Genomic DNA, 19,333 nt, shown 5'->3' on the forward strand with positions numbered 1-19,333 from the left:
TACATGAATTCAACTTCGGGCAGCTGTACTCCAAAGTCAGCCAGAAGATTAGCTAAAACAGCCAGTCACATGCATTTTGTGCAAAGCCATCTGACTGTACAAATGAGCTAAATTCAGTATACAAGTTAGAAATAAATACAGATGGATTGGCTGCAGTTAAGTTCCACTGTTAAACAGAAGAGACAAAGCAGAAGGTGGTCTCTAAATTAGCTAGTTTATCTAATGTTATTCCAACCAATACATATAAAACTTCAAAACCACCTTTCTTAGTCCAGCCAATACATTAAAAATAAATTACTGATACCAAAGAGACAAGAAAAAATAAACTCATTTTGTCAGTGCACCATTGACAAAGACATTGATTACTACATTCATAACTGAGAACATGAGAAATGCAGGAGACAAATTATTTTATACTTACTTTGATCCATCATAGGCAATAGATTTTACCTGCCCACACTGTCTAAACAGTGACTGCAACTGTTTATGGTATAGATATCCATAGGGAGGAATATTCTTCAGCTGTTAAAAAAAAGAAGTTAAATTTGGATACATTCAATTATTTTAATGCATTAAGTTCACCTAAATAGTTAGCTTCCTCCTTCATCTGAGCTGCAATATTGATATACAAGCTAAAGCCCAATAAATTAAAAAAATGCTATATAACATATTAAAAAAAAATCTCAAAAGACAATCAAATCAGAGTTTTGTTGCCAATGCTGCCCTACTGCCTTAAACCAGTACATAAATGTGTTTTTTTTTTCCTCTAACTATAAATGAAGCAGCTTAATTTGTAATTACATATATTTCTTTGATAATTTTCTTAGAAGCTGTCTAGTAACAGAAAAGCAATAGATCGCTATGCTTCCTTGTCCACCACTGGGAACTACATCCCAGGCAATGTACATAGCCTGGGAAACAGGAGGAGCTGTAGCCCTGCGTGACCTGGCAGAACTACCAGGTATTGAATTACTGAGGTATGGCAGGACAGCTTGCACAACTGGAGAGCACTTATGGACGGATACATGCTTCTTAGGGATGTGTCCTGGTTTGAGGTAAAACAGAACCAATTTTGTTCAGTAACTTCGCTTCTTAGCTGGGCCTCTTCTAACTACTGAAATTAACTGCATATTGTGCAGACAGTGTTCACTCTCTCAGAGTGATAAGACCAATTGTTTATAGCTGATGCCCAGGCATGGTAAGCAGAGAGGCTCCTGCTTACACTTATTGCCATAACAGCCAAGGCCAACCAACTTTGTTATTTGCCACGTTGGAGGGTCGGAAGCGGAAAAGCATAGTGGGGTCCCACCTGCAGGGAGGAGCGGACAGGACAGGTGACCCAAAACTGACCAACAGGGTATTCCATCCCATCTGCCTCATGCTCAGTATAAAAGCTGAGGGACCAAAGGGTCACGGGCTCTTCCTTCAATGGCCGACGTCTGAGGAGGACTCTGTCTGCCTGTGATCCCAATCCTGACTCCAGATCCGGAATCCAGTTCCCGTCCGCCACTGAGTCCAGCCTGGGACTGCCCCAGTGCCAGCCAGTGACGTGATTATCATCTCGGGAGCTTGATACGGTTTTGTATATATTTTTCATTATTTCTTTTTATTTTATTATTAATATTTCATTAAAGTAGTTTAGTTTCTTCTAAACTCGTAAGTCTCTTTTTCCTCCTCTGTCTCTCTCTTTGTAGAGGGGTAGAGGGGAGCATCTGTCGGTCCCGTCTGGGGTCCCTCGGGTCCCCAGTGGTGGACTTGGCCTAAACCACGACAGATTAATTGGCGCCCAACGTGGGGCTCGAACCCACGACCCTGAGATTAAGAGTCTCATGCTCTACCGACTGTCGTAAATATATACAAAACCGTATCAAGCTCCCGAGATGATAATCACGTCACCGGCTGGCACTGGGGCAGTCCCAGGCTGGACTCAGTGGCGGACGGGAACTGGATTCCGGATCTGGAGTCAGGATTGGGATCACAGGCAGACAGAGTCCTCCTCAGACGTCGGCCATTGAAGGAAGAGCCCGTGACCCTTTGGTCCCTCAGCTTTTATACTGAGCATGAGGCAGATGGGATGGAATACCCTGTTGGTCAGTTTTGGGTCACCTGTCCTGTCCGCTCCTCCCTGCAGGTGGGACCCCACTATGCTTTTCCGCTTCCGACCCTCCAACGTGGCAAATAACAAAGTTGGTTGGCCTTGGCTGTTATGGCAATAAGTATAAGCAGGAGCCTCTCTGCTTACCATGCCTGGGCATCAGCTATAAACAATTGGTCTTATCACTCTGAGAGAGTGAACACTGTCTGCACAATATGCAGTTAATTTCAGTAGTTAGAAGAGGCCCAGCTAAGAAGCGAAGTTACTGAACAAAATTGGTTCTGTTTTACCTCAAACCAGGACAGGATGGCAGACAAAGAGCAACCTCCTGGTCTTCCCTGTGTGTAGGAGTAGCTCAAACGTAAGGTGCTTTTACGTCAAGGAGACAATGGGACAACCCAGCTTTTGTGGGTCAGGATAAGAGAAGAGGTCAGTAAGGGTAACAGAATTGGGAATTTGTAACAGAGTATCAGTCAGGATGAAGCAGACAATCTTTAGGAGACATACAGAGGTCTCCAGATCACAGACCCTGCATCTTAGAGGGAGACAATAAGGTCCCTGATAAGCTGCTAGAAGGGCAGGGCACAAACTCCTAGATTTCTGAAGGGTGTTGAAAGTAACTTATTATGAGCCAAACAGGGCTCTTCTGGATCTGCTATTAGCAAACAGTGTAGAACTTGCTATGGAAGTGATAACAGCAGCCTGTGACACAGCAACCAGGAAAGAGGGAATCTCAAGACCTTGGGGAGAAGGAGGACAAGTAGCAGAATACACATCCTGAAGTCTACAACAGCAGAGTTACTTTACTCAGGGAACTGGTAGGTGGGATCCTGTGGGAAACTGCAGAATCTCCATCAGAGTTTTTTCCAAACCCAAGTCGATGAAGGCCTAAGCAACGTGGTCTGAATTCACTGTTATTCCTACTTTGACCTTATCACCAGACTATATGACTTCATGAGATCTCTTCCAAATTCAATTATTAAATGATTTCATTGCTCTTTTTGGGTTTTAATCCTGAAACCACTACAAATTGCTTAAGTTACTGGAGTTGCAACATCTTTTCAAAGACATTCTGTTAAGAATAACATTCTAGTTAAGTATAGTGGATTCTATAGATCGTATTTAGTTAAGTATAATGAATTATAACTTTGTTGTGTATGACCAAGACACCAAGAGACAGTCATGCATTTCACAAATTCTGTGAGCTAGATTAGCTCGAAAAATAATTCTACAAATAAACAGAATAGCTTTCTCCTACTTTAACACCTGGCTCACTTAGGAAGCAGACGAGATCCAACATAAGAAAAGGGCATGTGCAGTCAAAAGCAAAGCAAGATTCCAGCAGCACTAATTTATATCAATTTAAGGCCATAGTTTCACAGCCATTAATATGCCAATGTAGCCAGATAGCCATTTCTCTACCTTTCTCTTACTCAATCATCTCTCATAGGAGATCTTGCTTTAATACAGAATCACAGAACTCCTACGTAGAAAGTTCAAACTTCTGGACTTCGAATTATTTTTCAGGGGCTATACAACTGTCTACTCTTCTCTTTGGTTGTCACAATCTTAGATAAGAAAGAATAGATTATTTTTAGAAAATCTTCATATGCCTTGAAGTTATAGTACTAAGATCAGCTGCTGGTCAAAAACACGGTCTAGGTCAAATTGCAGAAACTGTCTCAAGGCAAGATGATTTAGAGACCAGAGTGTGGGCATGATAATTGCATTCATTATCTTTGGCACACACCATTAAGAGCATTATACAGCTATAAGAGGAGTCTCTCAGATTGAGAGCTTGAGGGACGCGCAGCATTTGTCCCCAGGAAGATCATTTACACTGACGAAGACACAGCAGCTACTTCTTCCTTCTTCAAGATAACAACTAGTCAATATATAAGCAGAACAAGAGTTATAAACATAGAAATAAATAGCTCCCTAGGTCTAAACAGTTTAATCCTAATCAAAGTTGCTGTGGCAAGACTAATCTTGTCTTTATTCCAGCAGACTGAGTCTAGTCTGAGTCAGACAGGACCTTTTTTTTTTTTCCTTCAGTATCCTGAAACAGTATGTTAAAAACTTCAAAAATATACAAAGTGTGTTTTAGCACACACATTGCCATGCCAGCATCTCCTTCAGTATAGAACTACCCTCTCTTTTTGGGTAAGCAGCAAAGAACCAAAAAATTCCTTGTCAGTAAGCTTTATCAGTTTCTCTCCTACCTTTTCATGTAACTATTTTCTCTTATGCTAATACAAGTCTATGAAGCTCATTGGTTTGTAGGTTTGTTTTCTTTAAGCATTAGGTTATGGTTATTTTACCTATGGTTATACCCAGTTCAGATACAGCAAATATTTTCCTAGTTTAGACTGTGTACCGTTTTGCAAAAAATCAACACAGACATTTCAAATGTGCACATATTCAATCAGATTAAAAAAATAATTCTAGAAGAGGAAGAGAAAAAGAAAGCAGAGTGCAATACCCAAGTAACCTTCGAGCAAAAAGCATTTATGCCATGCACTATCAAGTAGGAGATTACAAAAAACTAACATTAAAGTTGCAACAACATCATTTCATAAATACTAACTAAAAACTACTCTTGATAGTCCTGTTCTATTTTTCTCATCTTTTATTAGTTTTATGGAAGTTGTTTGCCTGTGCAAGACTAACAATCAAATGCATAGAGGCAGTTCTCAGTAGGAATTCTTCTAAAATTGCCCACCCACACAATGTTTATTATATTGGAAGAAAGCAAGATGGGAGAAAAGACAACTTACCAAGTGAGGATCAGAGTAGATAATAATTTCTGTCATTGACCAAGACAGAACAAAATTTGAAAATACCACCTGAACACTACATATATTTATTACTCAATTCTTTATTTAAAGTCATTCACCTTTTTAACATACCATTACAGTGGTTTTGGGATCTTTGCCAGCAAGGTGTCTAACAGCAATTTCTTCATCACATTTTCCAAAAGTAAAGTAGTTTGGATAGAAAGCACCAGCTATTACTACCTGAAATCACAAGAAAATATTTTGTAAAACACAGCAGATTATATTGCTAGTGTAACTCTTTTCAAGAAACTGAATATAAAGAGATACTGACAGATCTTCATATGAAGACTTTTTTCCTGTCTTTCCAGGAATTACTGTCGTTTTGGCTAAACATTAACTCACAGAAATCCTTAGAAACACACTTTCATGAAAAAGCTCAACTTCTGAAACAATTTTACAACATTTTAATATTTTTGTATGCAGACTTGCTCTATGAAAAGTATAATCGTTAGCCCTGATATCAAGAAGAGCCTCAATTCTAAATAAATTCACATAAAATAGCTGCATGAAACTTGTTCAGTTTTCATGTTACATGTTACAGTATTTAACAATTCAGCTCTGAAAAGTTCACTGCTTACACAGTTAAACCAATTGCCACTGAAACAATAAATAGGTCCGTGAAAATAAAACCACTACTCATCAGCCTAAATAAGGCAAGAAATTTAATTGGAAATTTGAAAAATTTACAATAGCTGAAAGAAACCTAATTCTTTCCCCTGCCAATAACTAACCAAGCCAGTGGTGGTGCAAATAGAGCACTCAAAACAAGTGAAAACATCATTTTTAAAACTGTTAGTTCTTAAGACTTCCAACATAAACCATCCTTCTTTAGAGAATTTTTATGACTTTAACAAAGATTTGTCTAGATACACAGTTTAATTCATCTCAGTATGACTTGGTTTTATTTTGATGAACTGTCAGAAGTGAAGGGAAAGCCAGAGGACCAACTTAGTATGAATTCTGAACCATTAGAAGTAACATCAGTTGTCCTTCTAAGCTGACAAAAACATTTTTTTTTCTTTCACCTGCAATCTCAAAACCTAAAGAGAATTTTGAAACATGGATGCAATACTAGTTCATCAGTACTCATATATAAAAATCCAGCTATAAATTTTGTAAATAATGTCTCACCCCAGAAGAGTCAATAAAGCATTACCTGCAAAATGAAGCGTTGTTTGTATACCCATTCCTGATCCACAGCAGATGGTTGAGCATTAACACACATGTTAAATGCTTTGACTCTCTGTTTCAAGTTGTGAAATAACTCGGCCACCTGAAATTTGAACTCTAAGTTACATATTAAACAGATCAAAACCATCCACAAATTAAAATAAAATCTGTTAGTAAAAGTCTTAATAAGGAAGGGGAGTTTGCTCACTTACTAGGTGACACTAGTATGCATTTCCCCTAATATACTGCTTAGCATCTCTACTTCAGAAAATAATTTCACTACTGTGAGTCAAGCAGTTTTCTTGGCATCTCTTATAAAGCAGAATTTTGTAGTCACAAAGCATATTATGCATGTGTGATATCAAACAAAATTAGAAAAAGAACTGAAATAACCTTTTACAGGATGATATATTGATTCACCGTTTAAATAATTTTGGGTTTGTATCTTAAAAGGTAAAAACACACTAACACCAACCTGGACTGATGCACCTGACTGTAGCAGTGACCACTCATGCTGCACCCTCAGTTCAGTAGACAACCGTGATAACTTTAAGTGAGATCAAACTTATGCCTTACAGCAGACCATGCCCTGTCAAGCTTTCAATCCTAAGCACTTCTAAGAAGCTTCCATAAGCAGCTAGTGGTCCTCCAACCACATAGTGAATGCTTTCATTGTCCCCAGTGATTTTGGAACAAGCGTAGAAAAGTACAGTCTGCTCAACTGCTACATTTTCCTTTCTGCTACTGGCAGTTTTAGGATACTAACAGAAACCAGTCTGTGTCACTGCCTCAGTTCTGCAAATCCACTTCCACACAAGGAATTACAAAATTAGTAACTGGAAGCATGGCAAATAACGAACCCAAACCTTCTTAATAAGTGTGAGAGTAGGTGTCCGTTCTAAACTCCTGAACTATCATGTATGCACAATCTCTTCTTGGATGATCTGAAATTGGGCCAAGAGAACGCTAACTACTCATGAGGCTATCATAAGACTGATCCTTCTGCTCTTCAGTTTTACATACTCTGCTTTTTTCCCCTCTTTTATTTTTCTTGATATCAGATATACAAGCTAAAAAAAAAAAAAAAAAAAATCTACTGGTGTTTCTTATCCAGATGGTTGCTTAATATGAAAAGCTTTTTCTTTTTACCTGTGCTTTTTGAACACAGGCCCTACACTGAAGACACCAAAGGTATGACCCACTGGAATAATGGGCAAGACCATGCTCTGTCCTTTGTAGTTGTTCAGGAGTTTGACTTATTTCCCCCTCTCAAAATATCACATTAAGCTTGAAGCCCTTTGTGATGATGCTTTTTTTTTTTTCCATTGCTGCAGTAAAGTTAGCAACAAAACCCCACAAATTTTCAACTCCAGTTCTCATTATATAACTGTATTTGCTTAAAATTGTCCTAACTATAAGACAAAAGTTATGTAATAACAAACAGCAGCCACACCACAACCAGTGTATCTGAGGGACCTGTAGAGTTAGCAAAAATACTGGAGGTCTCTTAAAAAAAAAAAAGTTACAAATATGTTAAACAGTTACTAATTTAACACCACTTTGTTTATCCTAACAAAAGGAAAACTCCTTTCACAAGCTAGCAGTCTGACTGTTTCCAACCCCCACTTCTGAGCTAAGGTAATACTGGATGTGCCACTCCTACAGACTCCACCAAGAGCCATCTCTCCATAGTGTCAATTGTGGCAATTAAAAATCTACTTAGAGTCCATCCCTCCCAGGCATGGGTACTTGGCCTTATTAACATATGAATTATTATCTGAAGTCTATTATTCACGAGAATGCACACCTGGCTTTGTTAACATTACAATGATTTTCCTCACCTCTGTCCTTTCTTTGCAACCATATATAAATGAGGTCTCTGCAACCACTTGAGAGAAGAGAGGAGCAGAGGGGGAAAAGCTGCCCAAATGTTTGCTCCCTATGGTCATAGCTTATTAAAGCTTCTGTCTGATCTGTTTTAAATTGTACTTGCAGTCCTGATGTTCTCCCTACTTTAAATAGTACCATCTCTCCTCCCGCAAACAAAAAGCTAAAATTTCACCATTTATTTGAAGAAAATATACATATATATATATTGATAGATACATAATAATACAGTAGGCTTATCCGAGATCTTAACATTTGTAGAAAACATGGTAAGTTAAGTTCTTCTGCTTATAAAAATGATTCTCTATTTCATCTTACCTCTTTGACCTTCTTGATATGAATACCATTTGATCGACCCCACTCAAGCTCTTCCTGGAAAAGAAAGTGGAAAAATGAAAATGCAAAAATTTTTAGAAACTTGTTTCTTCTACTGCCAGTAAGCTTTCTCTCATATTGTTCTGTGTAGACACAAATAATAGTTATATACAGCAATGGAAGAATTTGATCTCATTCCATAGCTTTCTTTGCATCCATATCAATTGAGTATTATGACATGTATGAAAATATAAGAAAATTATATATTTGACTAATAAACTATACTTTGGTTACCACCAGTATACCTGTGGGTCATCTACATTTTTCATATAAACCCACAAGTCCAACTCCTCTGTGTTGCTACTACAAGATCTATTTTAAGATGGAGACTTCTTCCAAAAAACAGGACTTCTTTGTCTGGATGCATAACTTTATCAGACGGATTCTGGCCATCTTGGCTACTCATTATAACTCACTGTATGTTATGCACTGGTGTTCATAAAGCATATTATGCTCTGAAAGAAGCAGAGAAATAAAAAAAGGTTTTATATTATACACACAAAATAAAGACTGGAGGCAGTTATCGTGTGCATACTACTGGGTTTTGTGACTGATGCACATAAAGATCTTCCATCTTTCAGGGTTTTGAGGGGGAACATAGATGTGTGTGTTTCTTTAAAAAAGAGAAACTTATGTATATTAAAAATATTTCTTTCAATTTCCCTTTTCAGCTTGGATTTCAAACCCTCTGGCCACTGTTGATCCATCTGTGAAAGGGACTACATATGAGATTACCTTCAAATACTCAGCACTGGATTCAAAGACTCATGTGCTCTCACAGCCTATGCTTTTAATTACTTAGAAAAAATTGTAATTATTATAAAGGAGCATTGGTTGCAAAAATTCCTTACTAAGAATATAAAATACTCCAGCACTGAAGTCACCAACCTTGAATACAAAAGAAGAACTAAAGTTTAACTAACCTTGGGATGTCTCAGCTCCCCTTTTTCTTTGCAGGCCTGCCATGCCTAAGAAAGAAGTGGTGTAGTGTTCAGGCACAAACTGTAGTGTTTTAGTAATAGTTGCTACAAATATTAATGTGACATTTAAAACTATAAAGTTTTTTCCACACCTATACTGAAGATAATTTTTTAACACCGATTTAAAAAACAGAGATGCCCTTGGGCTAACACAGGCTACAAATATTTAAGCACAAAAAGGTATAAGGAAATCTGAATCACAGTAATTTAGGTTAGAGGAGGATTCTTTAGGTCTGTTGTTCCAACATCCCACACAGCAGGGCCAACTTACATTAGGTTTTTGAGGATCTTATCTATAAAACCCTGAGTAACCTTGAACGAACTCATGGCTGAACCTGCTCTAAGCAGGAGACTGGACTACAGACCTCCTGAGGTCCTTTCCAGCCTTAATTATCTTATGATTCTAGTCTAATATGATGCTTGCCTGGTTGGTTCCTAAGCAGATATAAACACTTCTCATTCTTATGGATAGTCTTACTCTATTTTGTTGAGGGTGGGCAAGAACTCTGGGTCTTCCTTTGCTTGTATGTGAGCACACAAAGTAGTGTGGCTGCAAACTGGAATTCTAGGAACGCATTACTGGAAGGCTGAAAGCATGGCAGGGTTACAAATTTTGTACCACAAAAAGCTGAAGAACAAGAACTGCTACTGGAAGACAACTACTCTGCCTTCAAGTCAGCTACAAGGTTATGGCATGCAACGCCACATCTACAGACTGAAAAGGAGTTTAAGCACTATTGGATGAATTATAATTACATATACTGCCTCAAACTTGACATCAGCTCCTGAAACTAAAATGGAAACATAGCATTTAGGTCACTGAATTTCTGGACATAGCTTAGAGATTCTGGATCTTTGCACATTCCAAAAGCAGACCGAGCATGTTATATTACAAGGCTTAAAAGGAGTAAGTCCTGATTTGTGGTGGGAGAAGTACAATAGCCACTTGGTAACACACAACAGGCTATCCACCTAATCTTCTGAGAGGAGATGGATTGAGTATTACAGCACATGCAAACATTCATGAATAAATAGAACAACTCGTATGCTTTGATTTGATGCTGTAACAAAGCAGGCTACTTTCAGAGCCTTTCTTTTCTCCTTGCTTTGGGACAAAAGTAAGTGAACTGACTGATTCAGACAATTCTGATGTGGATGCCTCCCAGAAAACAGGGCTGGAAGATAAATTAACATATCCAGGTTCTTAATGAAAATAATTTCATTATTAGGCAGCAAATCTATGACAGATGCCTATGACAGAAGAATCCATTTCTTCTAATTTGACAGCAAGCTACCTCATAGTAAATTTTCCAGCTTACTATGGACACCAACTATTAGCATAGTTGAATAGCCAGACTACATTTCTCTACCTTGATTGAGGCTGGCTGATGTACTGACTTTAAATAACACTTTTGACACCACCACTTCCATACCCGATCCTTATAAAACATCAGAAAAATAAACTCCACTTATTTGACATTATTTTTTCTTTTACAAACCCTTTCTTTTTAAAATCCTATCACTTAAACCAGGCTGATTAGCCTTTACTTCCCTGGATTCTCCTATTTCTGCTACCAAAAATTCTGACTTTTTCTAATTCACTGAACCCTTTGCATGAATGAGGGGTTAAAAAAAGACATACTAATGATTCGCAGAACTTCAGCCTATGCTGGAAGAAATCTAATCTGAAGCCAGGTGTTTGAAAACAAGTTCTTCCCCTGTTCTTTTCTGATACTCAGCCATTCAAAACAAAGCCTTCACATCACTCACACAGAGATACTGCACCGGAAGCTCTTTCTGAATGTTTCTGTTTATTCTCCAGGAAAACATACTGGTTTACACAAGTAACACCTTCAGATTAACAGGACACGAGGGAAATTTAGTATGCAACAAGGGGAATTCAGAAAAGATGATGCTTGAGCCCCAGGATTAGTGGGTACATGTGGCATATGTGCCCACGTGTGCGTCATAAAATTCTGACACCAGAGCACAGAAAAAGAAGACAGTTTTCACCAAAGTAAAAAAGCCAATGTACACAAAATGGAATAAACTAAATCTGCAGCTGAAGATTTTGAATTCCCAGAATCTTACAGAACATGTCAGACCACCCATAATGGAAAATGCTGGATTCTGAATAGCAATTTTCTCTAGCAGAGGTGTTTCCTATGCTCTACCAGTGCCGCTTATAGCTGCCGGGGTCGACCTCTGTCCATGGTACTGCGCTACTGAACAGCCCGGCGTACAGAAAAATCACACTTGGACAGAATAAAATAGTACAAAGTCAAAGCTACGAAGTCTGGAAAAAGGACACCAAACTCATTCTGTGCTAGAATTTACCAGCCCAAACCGCTCCTGGTTAAAAGGGAGCTACCAACATCACCACATCTCTGGCATTTTATTTTTGGTTATTACAATAGAGAAATAAACGCCACAGAAAAGCTGTACATTTTTCAGCCCTGACTGAAGTGGATTTATGATAAACTAGGATTTCCTGTGATCATCAGTGGATTGCCTACACAAAAGCACTTTAGCGGGAATGCTATGGTAATTTTGGAAAAGATGGAGAGTCATCAGGTTATTAATATTCACAGCCTGAAACAAAACACTCAGTCCTGCTTTAAGCTGATACTAACATTCATTTACAAACACAGCAAGCCTACACAGATAATAAGCTGACCTGAAGCAAAACAGTACAGATAAGAGGAAAGAGGAACTTGCTATCATTTGCAGTGTAACTTCTTAGCTAGCAGAATGAAGCAAGTTCACACCACTAAAGTTCAGTGTGCTTTTTTATCAATCAGTATTTGCAACAACAAAAAGTCTCTGGGTAAATCTGTTCTTATTGAGCTTAAATGGGACATTGTCCACACAACTATTATCTGGTGAAAGATAAGATTTTCACTGTAGAACAAACAAGGAACACTGGAAAAACTAGAATATATTCTTTCCTAGGGGAATTTTATCCTAATTACTGCTAATTGTGCTAATTACAGGAGACAAGCTAGATAAATTAATAAATGCTTTATTGCATTGATTCTTTAAAAAAAGCATATTTTAATTCAACGGCATTTAAACACCCCCAAAGTTGATGCAAATTTGCAAATTGCCCCTCAAAAATGATATTTTCCTAAAAAATTTTGGTTTATTAGGAAGCAGAACTCAGTGTGATCAAAGACTGTCCTGAAGCATTGAAGGCTGTATGTTCTGGGTATCCGCAGTTTGGAAGACACAGGTCTGCTCTGGAGCAAATACAAATTTCTTGCTGTCTGTGACAGGGCTTTCACTATTGCCTCCTAAAAAGACTCAGAGACAGATGGAAAGAAGTCCTGAAGCAGCAAAGATGTAGGCAAAGCATTAAGACACAAGAAAATAAACCAAACAGACCTTCAAGAGAAGCATGAGAAGGCACAGTACCAGTAAGTATTACAGTTCAGAAGACTTCAATCTCATAACAAGATTTCTAACAGCTGCAGTGGAATCCTTAGTAGCACACAGGCAGCAGATACGCTACACTAGAAACTTGTTCAGCACCTCAAGTTATTAATTCCAGAAACTTCATTCTGCTTACCGGTTAGCCACCATTTGTTCTGTTGGAGGCAATGAAACATCAATTTTATAGTAGCTGGAATGACTCAGGTAAACCTTCCTGGATTGGAAAGAATCTGCCTCCCCATGTAAAACAGCTCCTTTATATTGAAAGGATCACAGGGGGTCAAGAGAACCTGAGCCTCTGGTTCCCATCTTGTTCAAAACCTGCTCCTACATCTAGCAAGCAGAAGACTAAGATAAGCAGCATGCTCTCACACTCTTCCTCCACCCTGCATGCTGTTTTCCATCTACTTAGTAGAATGAATACCTCAAAAGCCATAAGAGACTGAAAGGTAGGGGATATACTCAGAAACTGAACCTTGCAAGCCATTTTTACTCATTTCTTGCCACCTTACTTTGATGCAAAGTTGTGCGGCTCCTTCACAGTGGTAAAAATTAACTCATCAGAACTAGTGGTGTTATACAGTAGGACACAGCCTTCAAAAAGTATCACTAAGTAGACAGGAGTAATGTGAAGGTTTTAACAACTGATCCTACAGAGGTGAGAAGCTCCATCTAAGTCTATCAGATTTCACTGGGAGATAAGCCAGAAAGAAGACTTACCTTAAATGCATTCACAACTGCAATACAGTCACTCTTACTATTCCCAGCAAAAAACAGTTTGTTCCTGGCAATACAAACAAAAAGAATTCTGAACATTTTTTTTTTTCCAAATATTGAATGTATTATACAGCTCAGAATGCTACACTATTAACACCTTCCAGGACTTTAATAAACAAAGTCAATGCATTTATTGTAATTATTTGTTCTTATTCACATCTCCTTGCTGAAGGTAAACTGTGCGGGCAGGATAGCAAGGATTATTTTTTTTATTATTTAAAAAAAACATTTTAATAGATGCTGCCACATGTTCATATCAAAGTCAAAGCCTGTCTTCTACTCAGAAATAAGTTAGCTCTGTGATACTAATTAGTTCACATAGAAATAGATTTCAGTATCTCAGCTGCCCTGGAAAAGCTTCCTTTTGCACTGCTTGGCACTTTGAAAGAAAATTAGACTCATGACATGAAAAATTATCTTTAGTGGTCAACTTAGCCCTCTGCTCCCAAACATAGTCAGGAAGTGGTAAAACATATAGGGTAATACCTGTATCCATCGACATGCTGTTTGAAAGGCACTGCAAAAAAATTCCGCAAAGAGAGTGCTGCAGCTACAACAAAAACAAATCAAAATGAAAACCTGCAAATTGCTTGTTTTTAGAGAAGTGTTCTCACATGTTCTTCTTTCAGTTACCTATAATAAGGCATTCTTCTAAGCACCCAAAGACATGTCCAAGGACTATCAATTTTCCAAGATGCAGATCCACTGGTAACTGTGCCAATACCTTTCCCAAGAAAGTCAGCTCACCATCATGTAGATTTTCTTCTGTTTGCACACAAGTTGTAAGTGCTCCCAGCTAGAGAAATTAAAATTTATTCACTTGCAAAAGTTGGCGAAGTAAATAAGACCAGTTTGTAAGAAAAGACAAGAAGCAAACAATTATCTCAAAGCAATATCAATTAGTATCAAAACTGTAATTATGTTGAAGTTCTTAATTTTAAAAACCCTAGTATTTTGAAACCAAAGCCTCTATTGCATATACTGAATATAAATGCAAGCTAAAAATGACACACATATAATTTCTTATGCACTTTGGAAAAGAAAAAGCTTAAAGCAAGGAAAATTCTACCCCATATCATCTTTATAATTGAAAAGCAAAATTACCAATTTCCTTGTACAGGTCAGAAGGGGATCTTCAGCCTGACCCCCGTACATCATAAGGTGTAAGAGTGTGATTTTGCTACTTATTAAAAAACAATTTCAGTTACAGTTCAAGTTCTTTTACTCTTTTCCTATTCTTTCTCACCACACATGCTAGTTCACAGACAGTATCGTTACTCCCTGATGAAATTAGAAACCTGTCTTAATGAAGTAACTGCAGAAGCTATGCTCAAAAGGACAGTAACAAAACAACAGTCAAATATGAGAAAACACTCTCTAGACAAATTTCCTATTTCAGGTTCCAACTAAGGCTACTACTACCTTAAATACCAAGAATACCACTTCTACAGTACATTTTTACTACCTTGATTTTAACAACATTAAAAAATTGCCTACCTCTTTCAGCTGAAGTATGGTACGTTCAATGTCACCTACACTGGGTGGAGAAAGAGCTGTTGCCAGCAAGTCTTTTGGTGCCCCCATATCAAGCTTTTTTATTTTTAAGACTGTAGTTCCCAATGGACAACGCTGAAGGGAAGACAATGTTATTGTTACCTTCCCCCCATGGGAAGTGTTTTATATGAGAAATAAGTTAAAGTTTACAATTTAGTAAAACCTGAAATTAATTTTGTGTAATTAAGGATATTTTTCTTTTGAATAGATTGCTTATTTCTAATCCACATCCATTTTACTGCTATAGTGCATTTCCATCTATGAAGAACAATATGTGGAATGGTCTTTTTCAATTATTTATCAACTTGAATTCTATTCAGTGTTACCATTATCAGTAACTATTTAAATCGCACACTGTCTTCAGGAGAAGTAAAGCAAAACTTCTTTTTATTGCCTCTGCTATGACCACAGACAATAAAAAAAAATTCTTAGTATTCCCCAAAAGTCTTACCAGTATTTCAGGTACTGACTTCTCCGGAATAAAGTCTGTCCAGAAGTCCTTGTGTACAAGCCTATAACAATATCCTTTGGAAACACGTCCAGCACGACCTTCACATAAAAGAGCAAATCACCAATTTGTAAACTGCCCAAGTTTCAAGCTGTTCAAACCTCATCCACTTACAAACTTTCTGGGCAGCCAAGCAGCACGTGACAGCTGATGCTGCAGGCTAACCACTATTTTGCTCTCTTGCAGCAGACAAGCCCAGTGGAGACATTCTCTCTATCCTTTCTTACATAAGGATCAGACTAAATAATTTTGCTTTCATAGCAGCAGTAACTAACAAGGGAGTTACTTAAGTATTTCACTCAAATATCTTATTCACGTAACTGCCCTCAAATCAGCATCCCTCTTTCTCAGTTGAAAAGATGACAAATCCTGTGCTAGAATACACTTCCTCAAAACCAGGAAAAGGCCCGTTCTACCAAATCTAAATTTAATATAGATAAATATATCGATGCAAGATTTAGCATATCTCCAAACTGAAGATTCTATACGCAGAGTAAATATGCTTCGCGTTTGTATTTCTTTACAGAACAAGCATACTCGGATTTCCTATTTGATTCTATAGCTAGCAAAAATCTTATATACAAACAATTTTTAAGATACCATGACGAACAGCAAAACTTTAGAAAGTCTATCTTCACAAATCCAAACACCATTCACTTCAACAAACTAAAGGGTATTCCACTCAGTGGGATACTCCACTGGAGAATTAGGCCATATTTTTAAGTCTCATGCATAACAAGTCCGAGTCTGCTATACAAAATGCTGCTTCTACTGGTTGTATATTGGCTGATTGTCATAACCTACACTGACCCAGAACCAAAAGGAAATAAAGCTGTGTATTGGGTTTGCATGGCAAGGTTTCGGTAGTGGAGGGGGGTTGGAGGGAGGGGTAGAGGGGTGGCTTCTGTGAGACGCTGCTAGAAGCTTCCCCTATGTCAGACAGAGCCAATGCCAGCTGGCTCAAAGACAGACCCACTGCTGGCCAAGGCTGAGCCCACCAGTGACAGTGGCAGCGCCTCTGGGATAACTTATTTAAGAAGGGGAAAAAACTCCTGGACAACAGCAGCCAGAAAAGAGTGAGAATATGTGAGAGGAATGACCCTGCAGACACCAAGGTCAGTGAATCAGGAGGTGGAAGAGGTGCTCTAGGCACCAGAGCAGAGATTCCCCTGCAGCCCGTGGTGAAGACCACAGTGAGACAGGCTGTCCCCCTGCAGCCCATGGAGGTCTACATCAGAGCAGATAACCATCCACCTGCAAGCCCGTGCAGGACCCCTTGCCAAAGCAAGAGGATGCCTGACAGAGGCTGTGACCCCATGGGAAGCCTGCACTTGACCAGACTCCTGGCAGGACCTGTGAACCCGTGGAGAGAGAGAAGCCTACTCTGGAGCAGGTTTGCTGGCAGGACCTGTGATGCCATGGAAGGCACTCACACCAGAGCAGTTTGTGAATAACTGCAGTCCATGGGAAGGACTCACGTTGGAGAAGTTTGTGGAGGACTGTCTCCCATAGGAGGGTCCCCAGAGTGGAGCAAGGGAAGAGCATGAGGAAGAAGCAGCAGCAGAGAAAATGTGTGATGAACCTCCATTCCCTGTCCCCCTGTGCTGCTTGGGGGCAGGAGGTAGAGAAATCGTCAGTGAAGTTGAGCCCAGGAAGAAGAGAGGCATGGGGGAAAGGTGTTTTAAGATTTTTTTTTTTTTATTTCTCATTATCCTACTCTGATTTGAAATAAATTAAAATAAATTTCCCCAAGTCAAATCTGTTTTGCCTATGACAGTAATTGCTGGGTGATCTCTGTCCTTATCTCAACCCACAAGCCTTTCACCATAATTTTTCTCCACCTGTCCAACTGAGGAGGGAGACGGACAGAGTGGCTTGGTGGGCATCTGGTGTCCAGCCAGGGTCAACCCACCACAAGCTGTAATTGTGAAGTCCTCATAATATTTAAAATGAGGATATATTTTATCTAAAGATGTCACTGTTATTAATTTATTTAGTACTCTTTTTGACCGAAACTGAAAGATTTTGATAATTAAGAGTACTGTCTTACTACAAGAGCTGATATGAAATCTTATTTAACTTTGTGCTACGAACACTGGTCTACAGTAAAGACACTGCTGTGGACACTTCAACTGATTTAAGAGTGACAAACAGACATGAAAGTTTCTTTTACTGCTGAAACTCACAATTAGTTAATAAATACCTAGCAGTACCTATCTCCCCTTTTTAAAAATGGCCCATAATAAAAAAATTGACTATTAAACAACAAAGAAACCTCATGGTCCATGGATTTTAATATTTTTCAATGAAATATAAAACATTCTTCTGGAAGAATACTTGAACAAAATAAAACATTCAGACATAGTTGTTAAATCACATTTTAATATCCTGACATGGTAAGGAATTATGGTTTTGTATAAACCATTCATGGCAAAAATAATCTGTGCTTCTTACTTTTAATAAAATGAGAAGCAATGTAAAATTCTCCATGAAGGTTAGCTTCTAAAATTTCTTTCCATTATCTACTGTCATCTTACCTTTTCTTTGATTACAGTTTGTTTTAGATGCCCAGCAAAGTCTCAAACTTTGGTAATTAGTTTCCTCATCACAAACCAAAATTCTAGTTAAGCAGAAATCTATCACTGCAATTAAGAAAAAAAAATAATCTAGTATTATTACAAAATAACTTATCCTCATGGCAGCGGAAAAAATAAAAGTTGCTTTTGTTTTATCAGAAAAGTAAAGTTTCAATTACTTGAAAACCAATAAAGAAAACACTAGATTTGTAAACAACCAGACCCAGGATACTCTGAATACTAACAGAACTGCAAATAGATTTTAACATAAATATAGTAAATAGTTAGTGCAGATGACAAGCATTTAAAGGCAGTAATTTCTGCTGTTAGACATTCTATATTAGAATTTGCTTAATCTGATGCAATTATTTCAAAATACAGTCAGAATGTGAACACAAAGCTTAAGCTACTTGTGACATGAGGTCTGATTCTGCTTGTTACTGCATTTAAAATTATCCCCCCCCTCAAAGATTAAAACCAACATCCCACACAGTAACTCTGCTATTTGTTCATATATTCAGATTTAAAACTGCTCTCTGCTGTGAAAGAAAGAATTCAACCACTGTCAAAATTAAACTCCAACAGCAATGCCTTGTAAAACAGTGACATGTCGCAGAGATTTAGGCTAGCACAAGTAAGGAAAACATTACAAGTACAGTGTATACACAAATACAAGATTTAGAAGACTTACCATACTTAACATCAGGAACTGTTACAGAGCTCTCAGCTATGTTTGTAGACAGAATAACCTGAGTTTAGAACCAAAAAATGAGCAACAAATGCATAAAGAAAAAATTACTCACATTAATATTTCTACATGAAAAATCCAACTTTCTATGAAGAAATAGAAATGTAATGTATTTATGCTCTGCATATTAAAAGCAGCAGTACAACACAGGAAAACTTGTATTTTCTTGTCCTAAGATCAGAAAAGCATAATAAAGTAGTATAGCATATGACAATACAGAGGAAGAATGGAAATATTTCCTTATGCTTTTGTCATAACACAACATCACACTATTAACAGTGATAAAGAAAACCAAGATGCTAGCAAAAACTGGCGGTATAAAGCAAGTGAGAGACCCCCTTACTAGAGGACTACTTTGCTAAGCAGTGCCACAGCATACTACTGTTATGCAAAT

The 19,333-nt window shown here is 38.0% G+C and overlaps 1 protein-coding gene across 1 annotated transcript in view; it reads right to left on the reverse strand.

The window, feature by feature from the left end:
* The window catches only part of TDRD9 (tudor domain containing 9), a gene marked incomplete at both ends in the record, with an annotated part of 88,891 nt that overhangs the window by 16,311 nt on the left and 53,247 nt on the right, over nt 1-19,333 (reverse strand). Inside the window, 12 exons of the mRNA XM_082485781.1 lie at nt 422-522; nt 5,005-5,112; nt 6,089-6,205; nt 8,308-8,361; nt 9,288-9,332; nt 13,497-13,560; nt 14,040-14,103; nt 14,187-14,349; nt 15,051-15,182; nt 15,559-15,656; nt 18,153-18,257; nt 18,883-18,940. Of these exons, the coding sequence (XP_082341907.1) occupies nt 422-522; nt 5,005-5,112; nt 6,089-6,205; nt 8,308-8,361; nt 9,288-9,332; nt 13,497-13,560; nt 14,040-14,103; nt 14,187-14,349; nt 15,051-15,182; nt 15,559-15,656; nt 18,153-18,257; nt 18,883-18,940 (1,109 nt within the window). The remainder of the gene's footprint in view (nt 1-421; nt 523-5,004; nt 5,113-6,088; nt 6,206-8,307; nt 8,362-9,287; nt 9,333-13,496; nt 13,561-14,039; nt 14,104-14,186; nt 14,350-15,050; nt 15,183-15,558; nt 15,657-18,152; nt 18,258-18,882; nt 18,941-19,333) is intronic.

This window comes from Vanellus vanellus, assembly GCF_965231255.1.
Source record: "Vanellus vanellus genome assembly, chromosome: 6".
Taxonomy (NCBI): Eukaryota; Metazoa; Chordata; class Aves; order Charadriiformes; family Charadriidae; genus Vanellus; species Vanellus vanellus.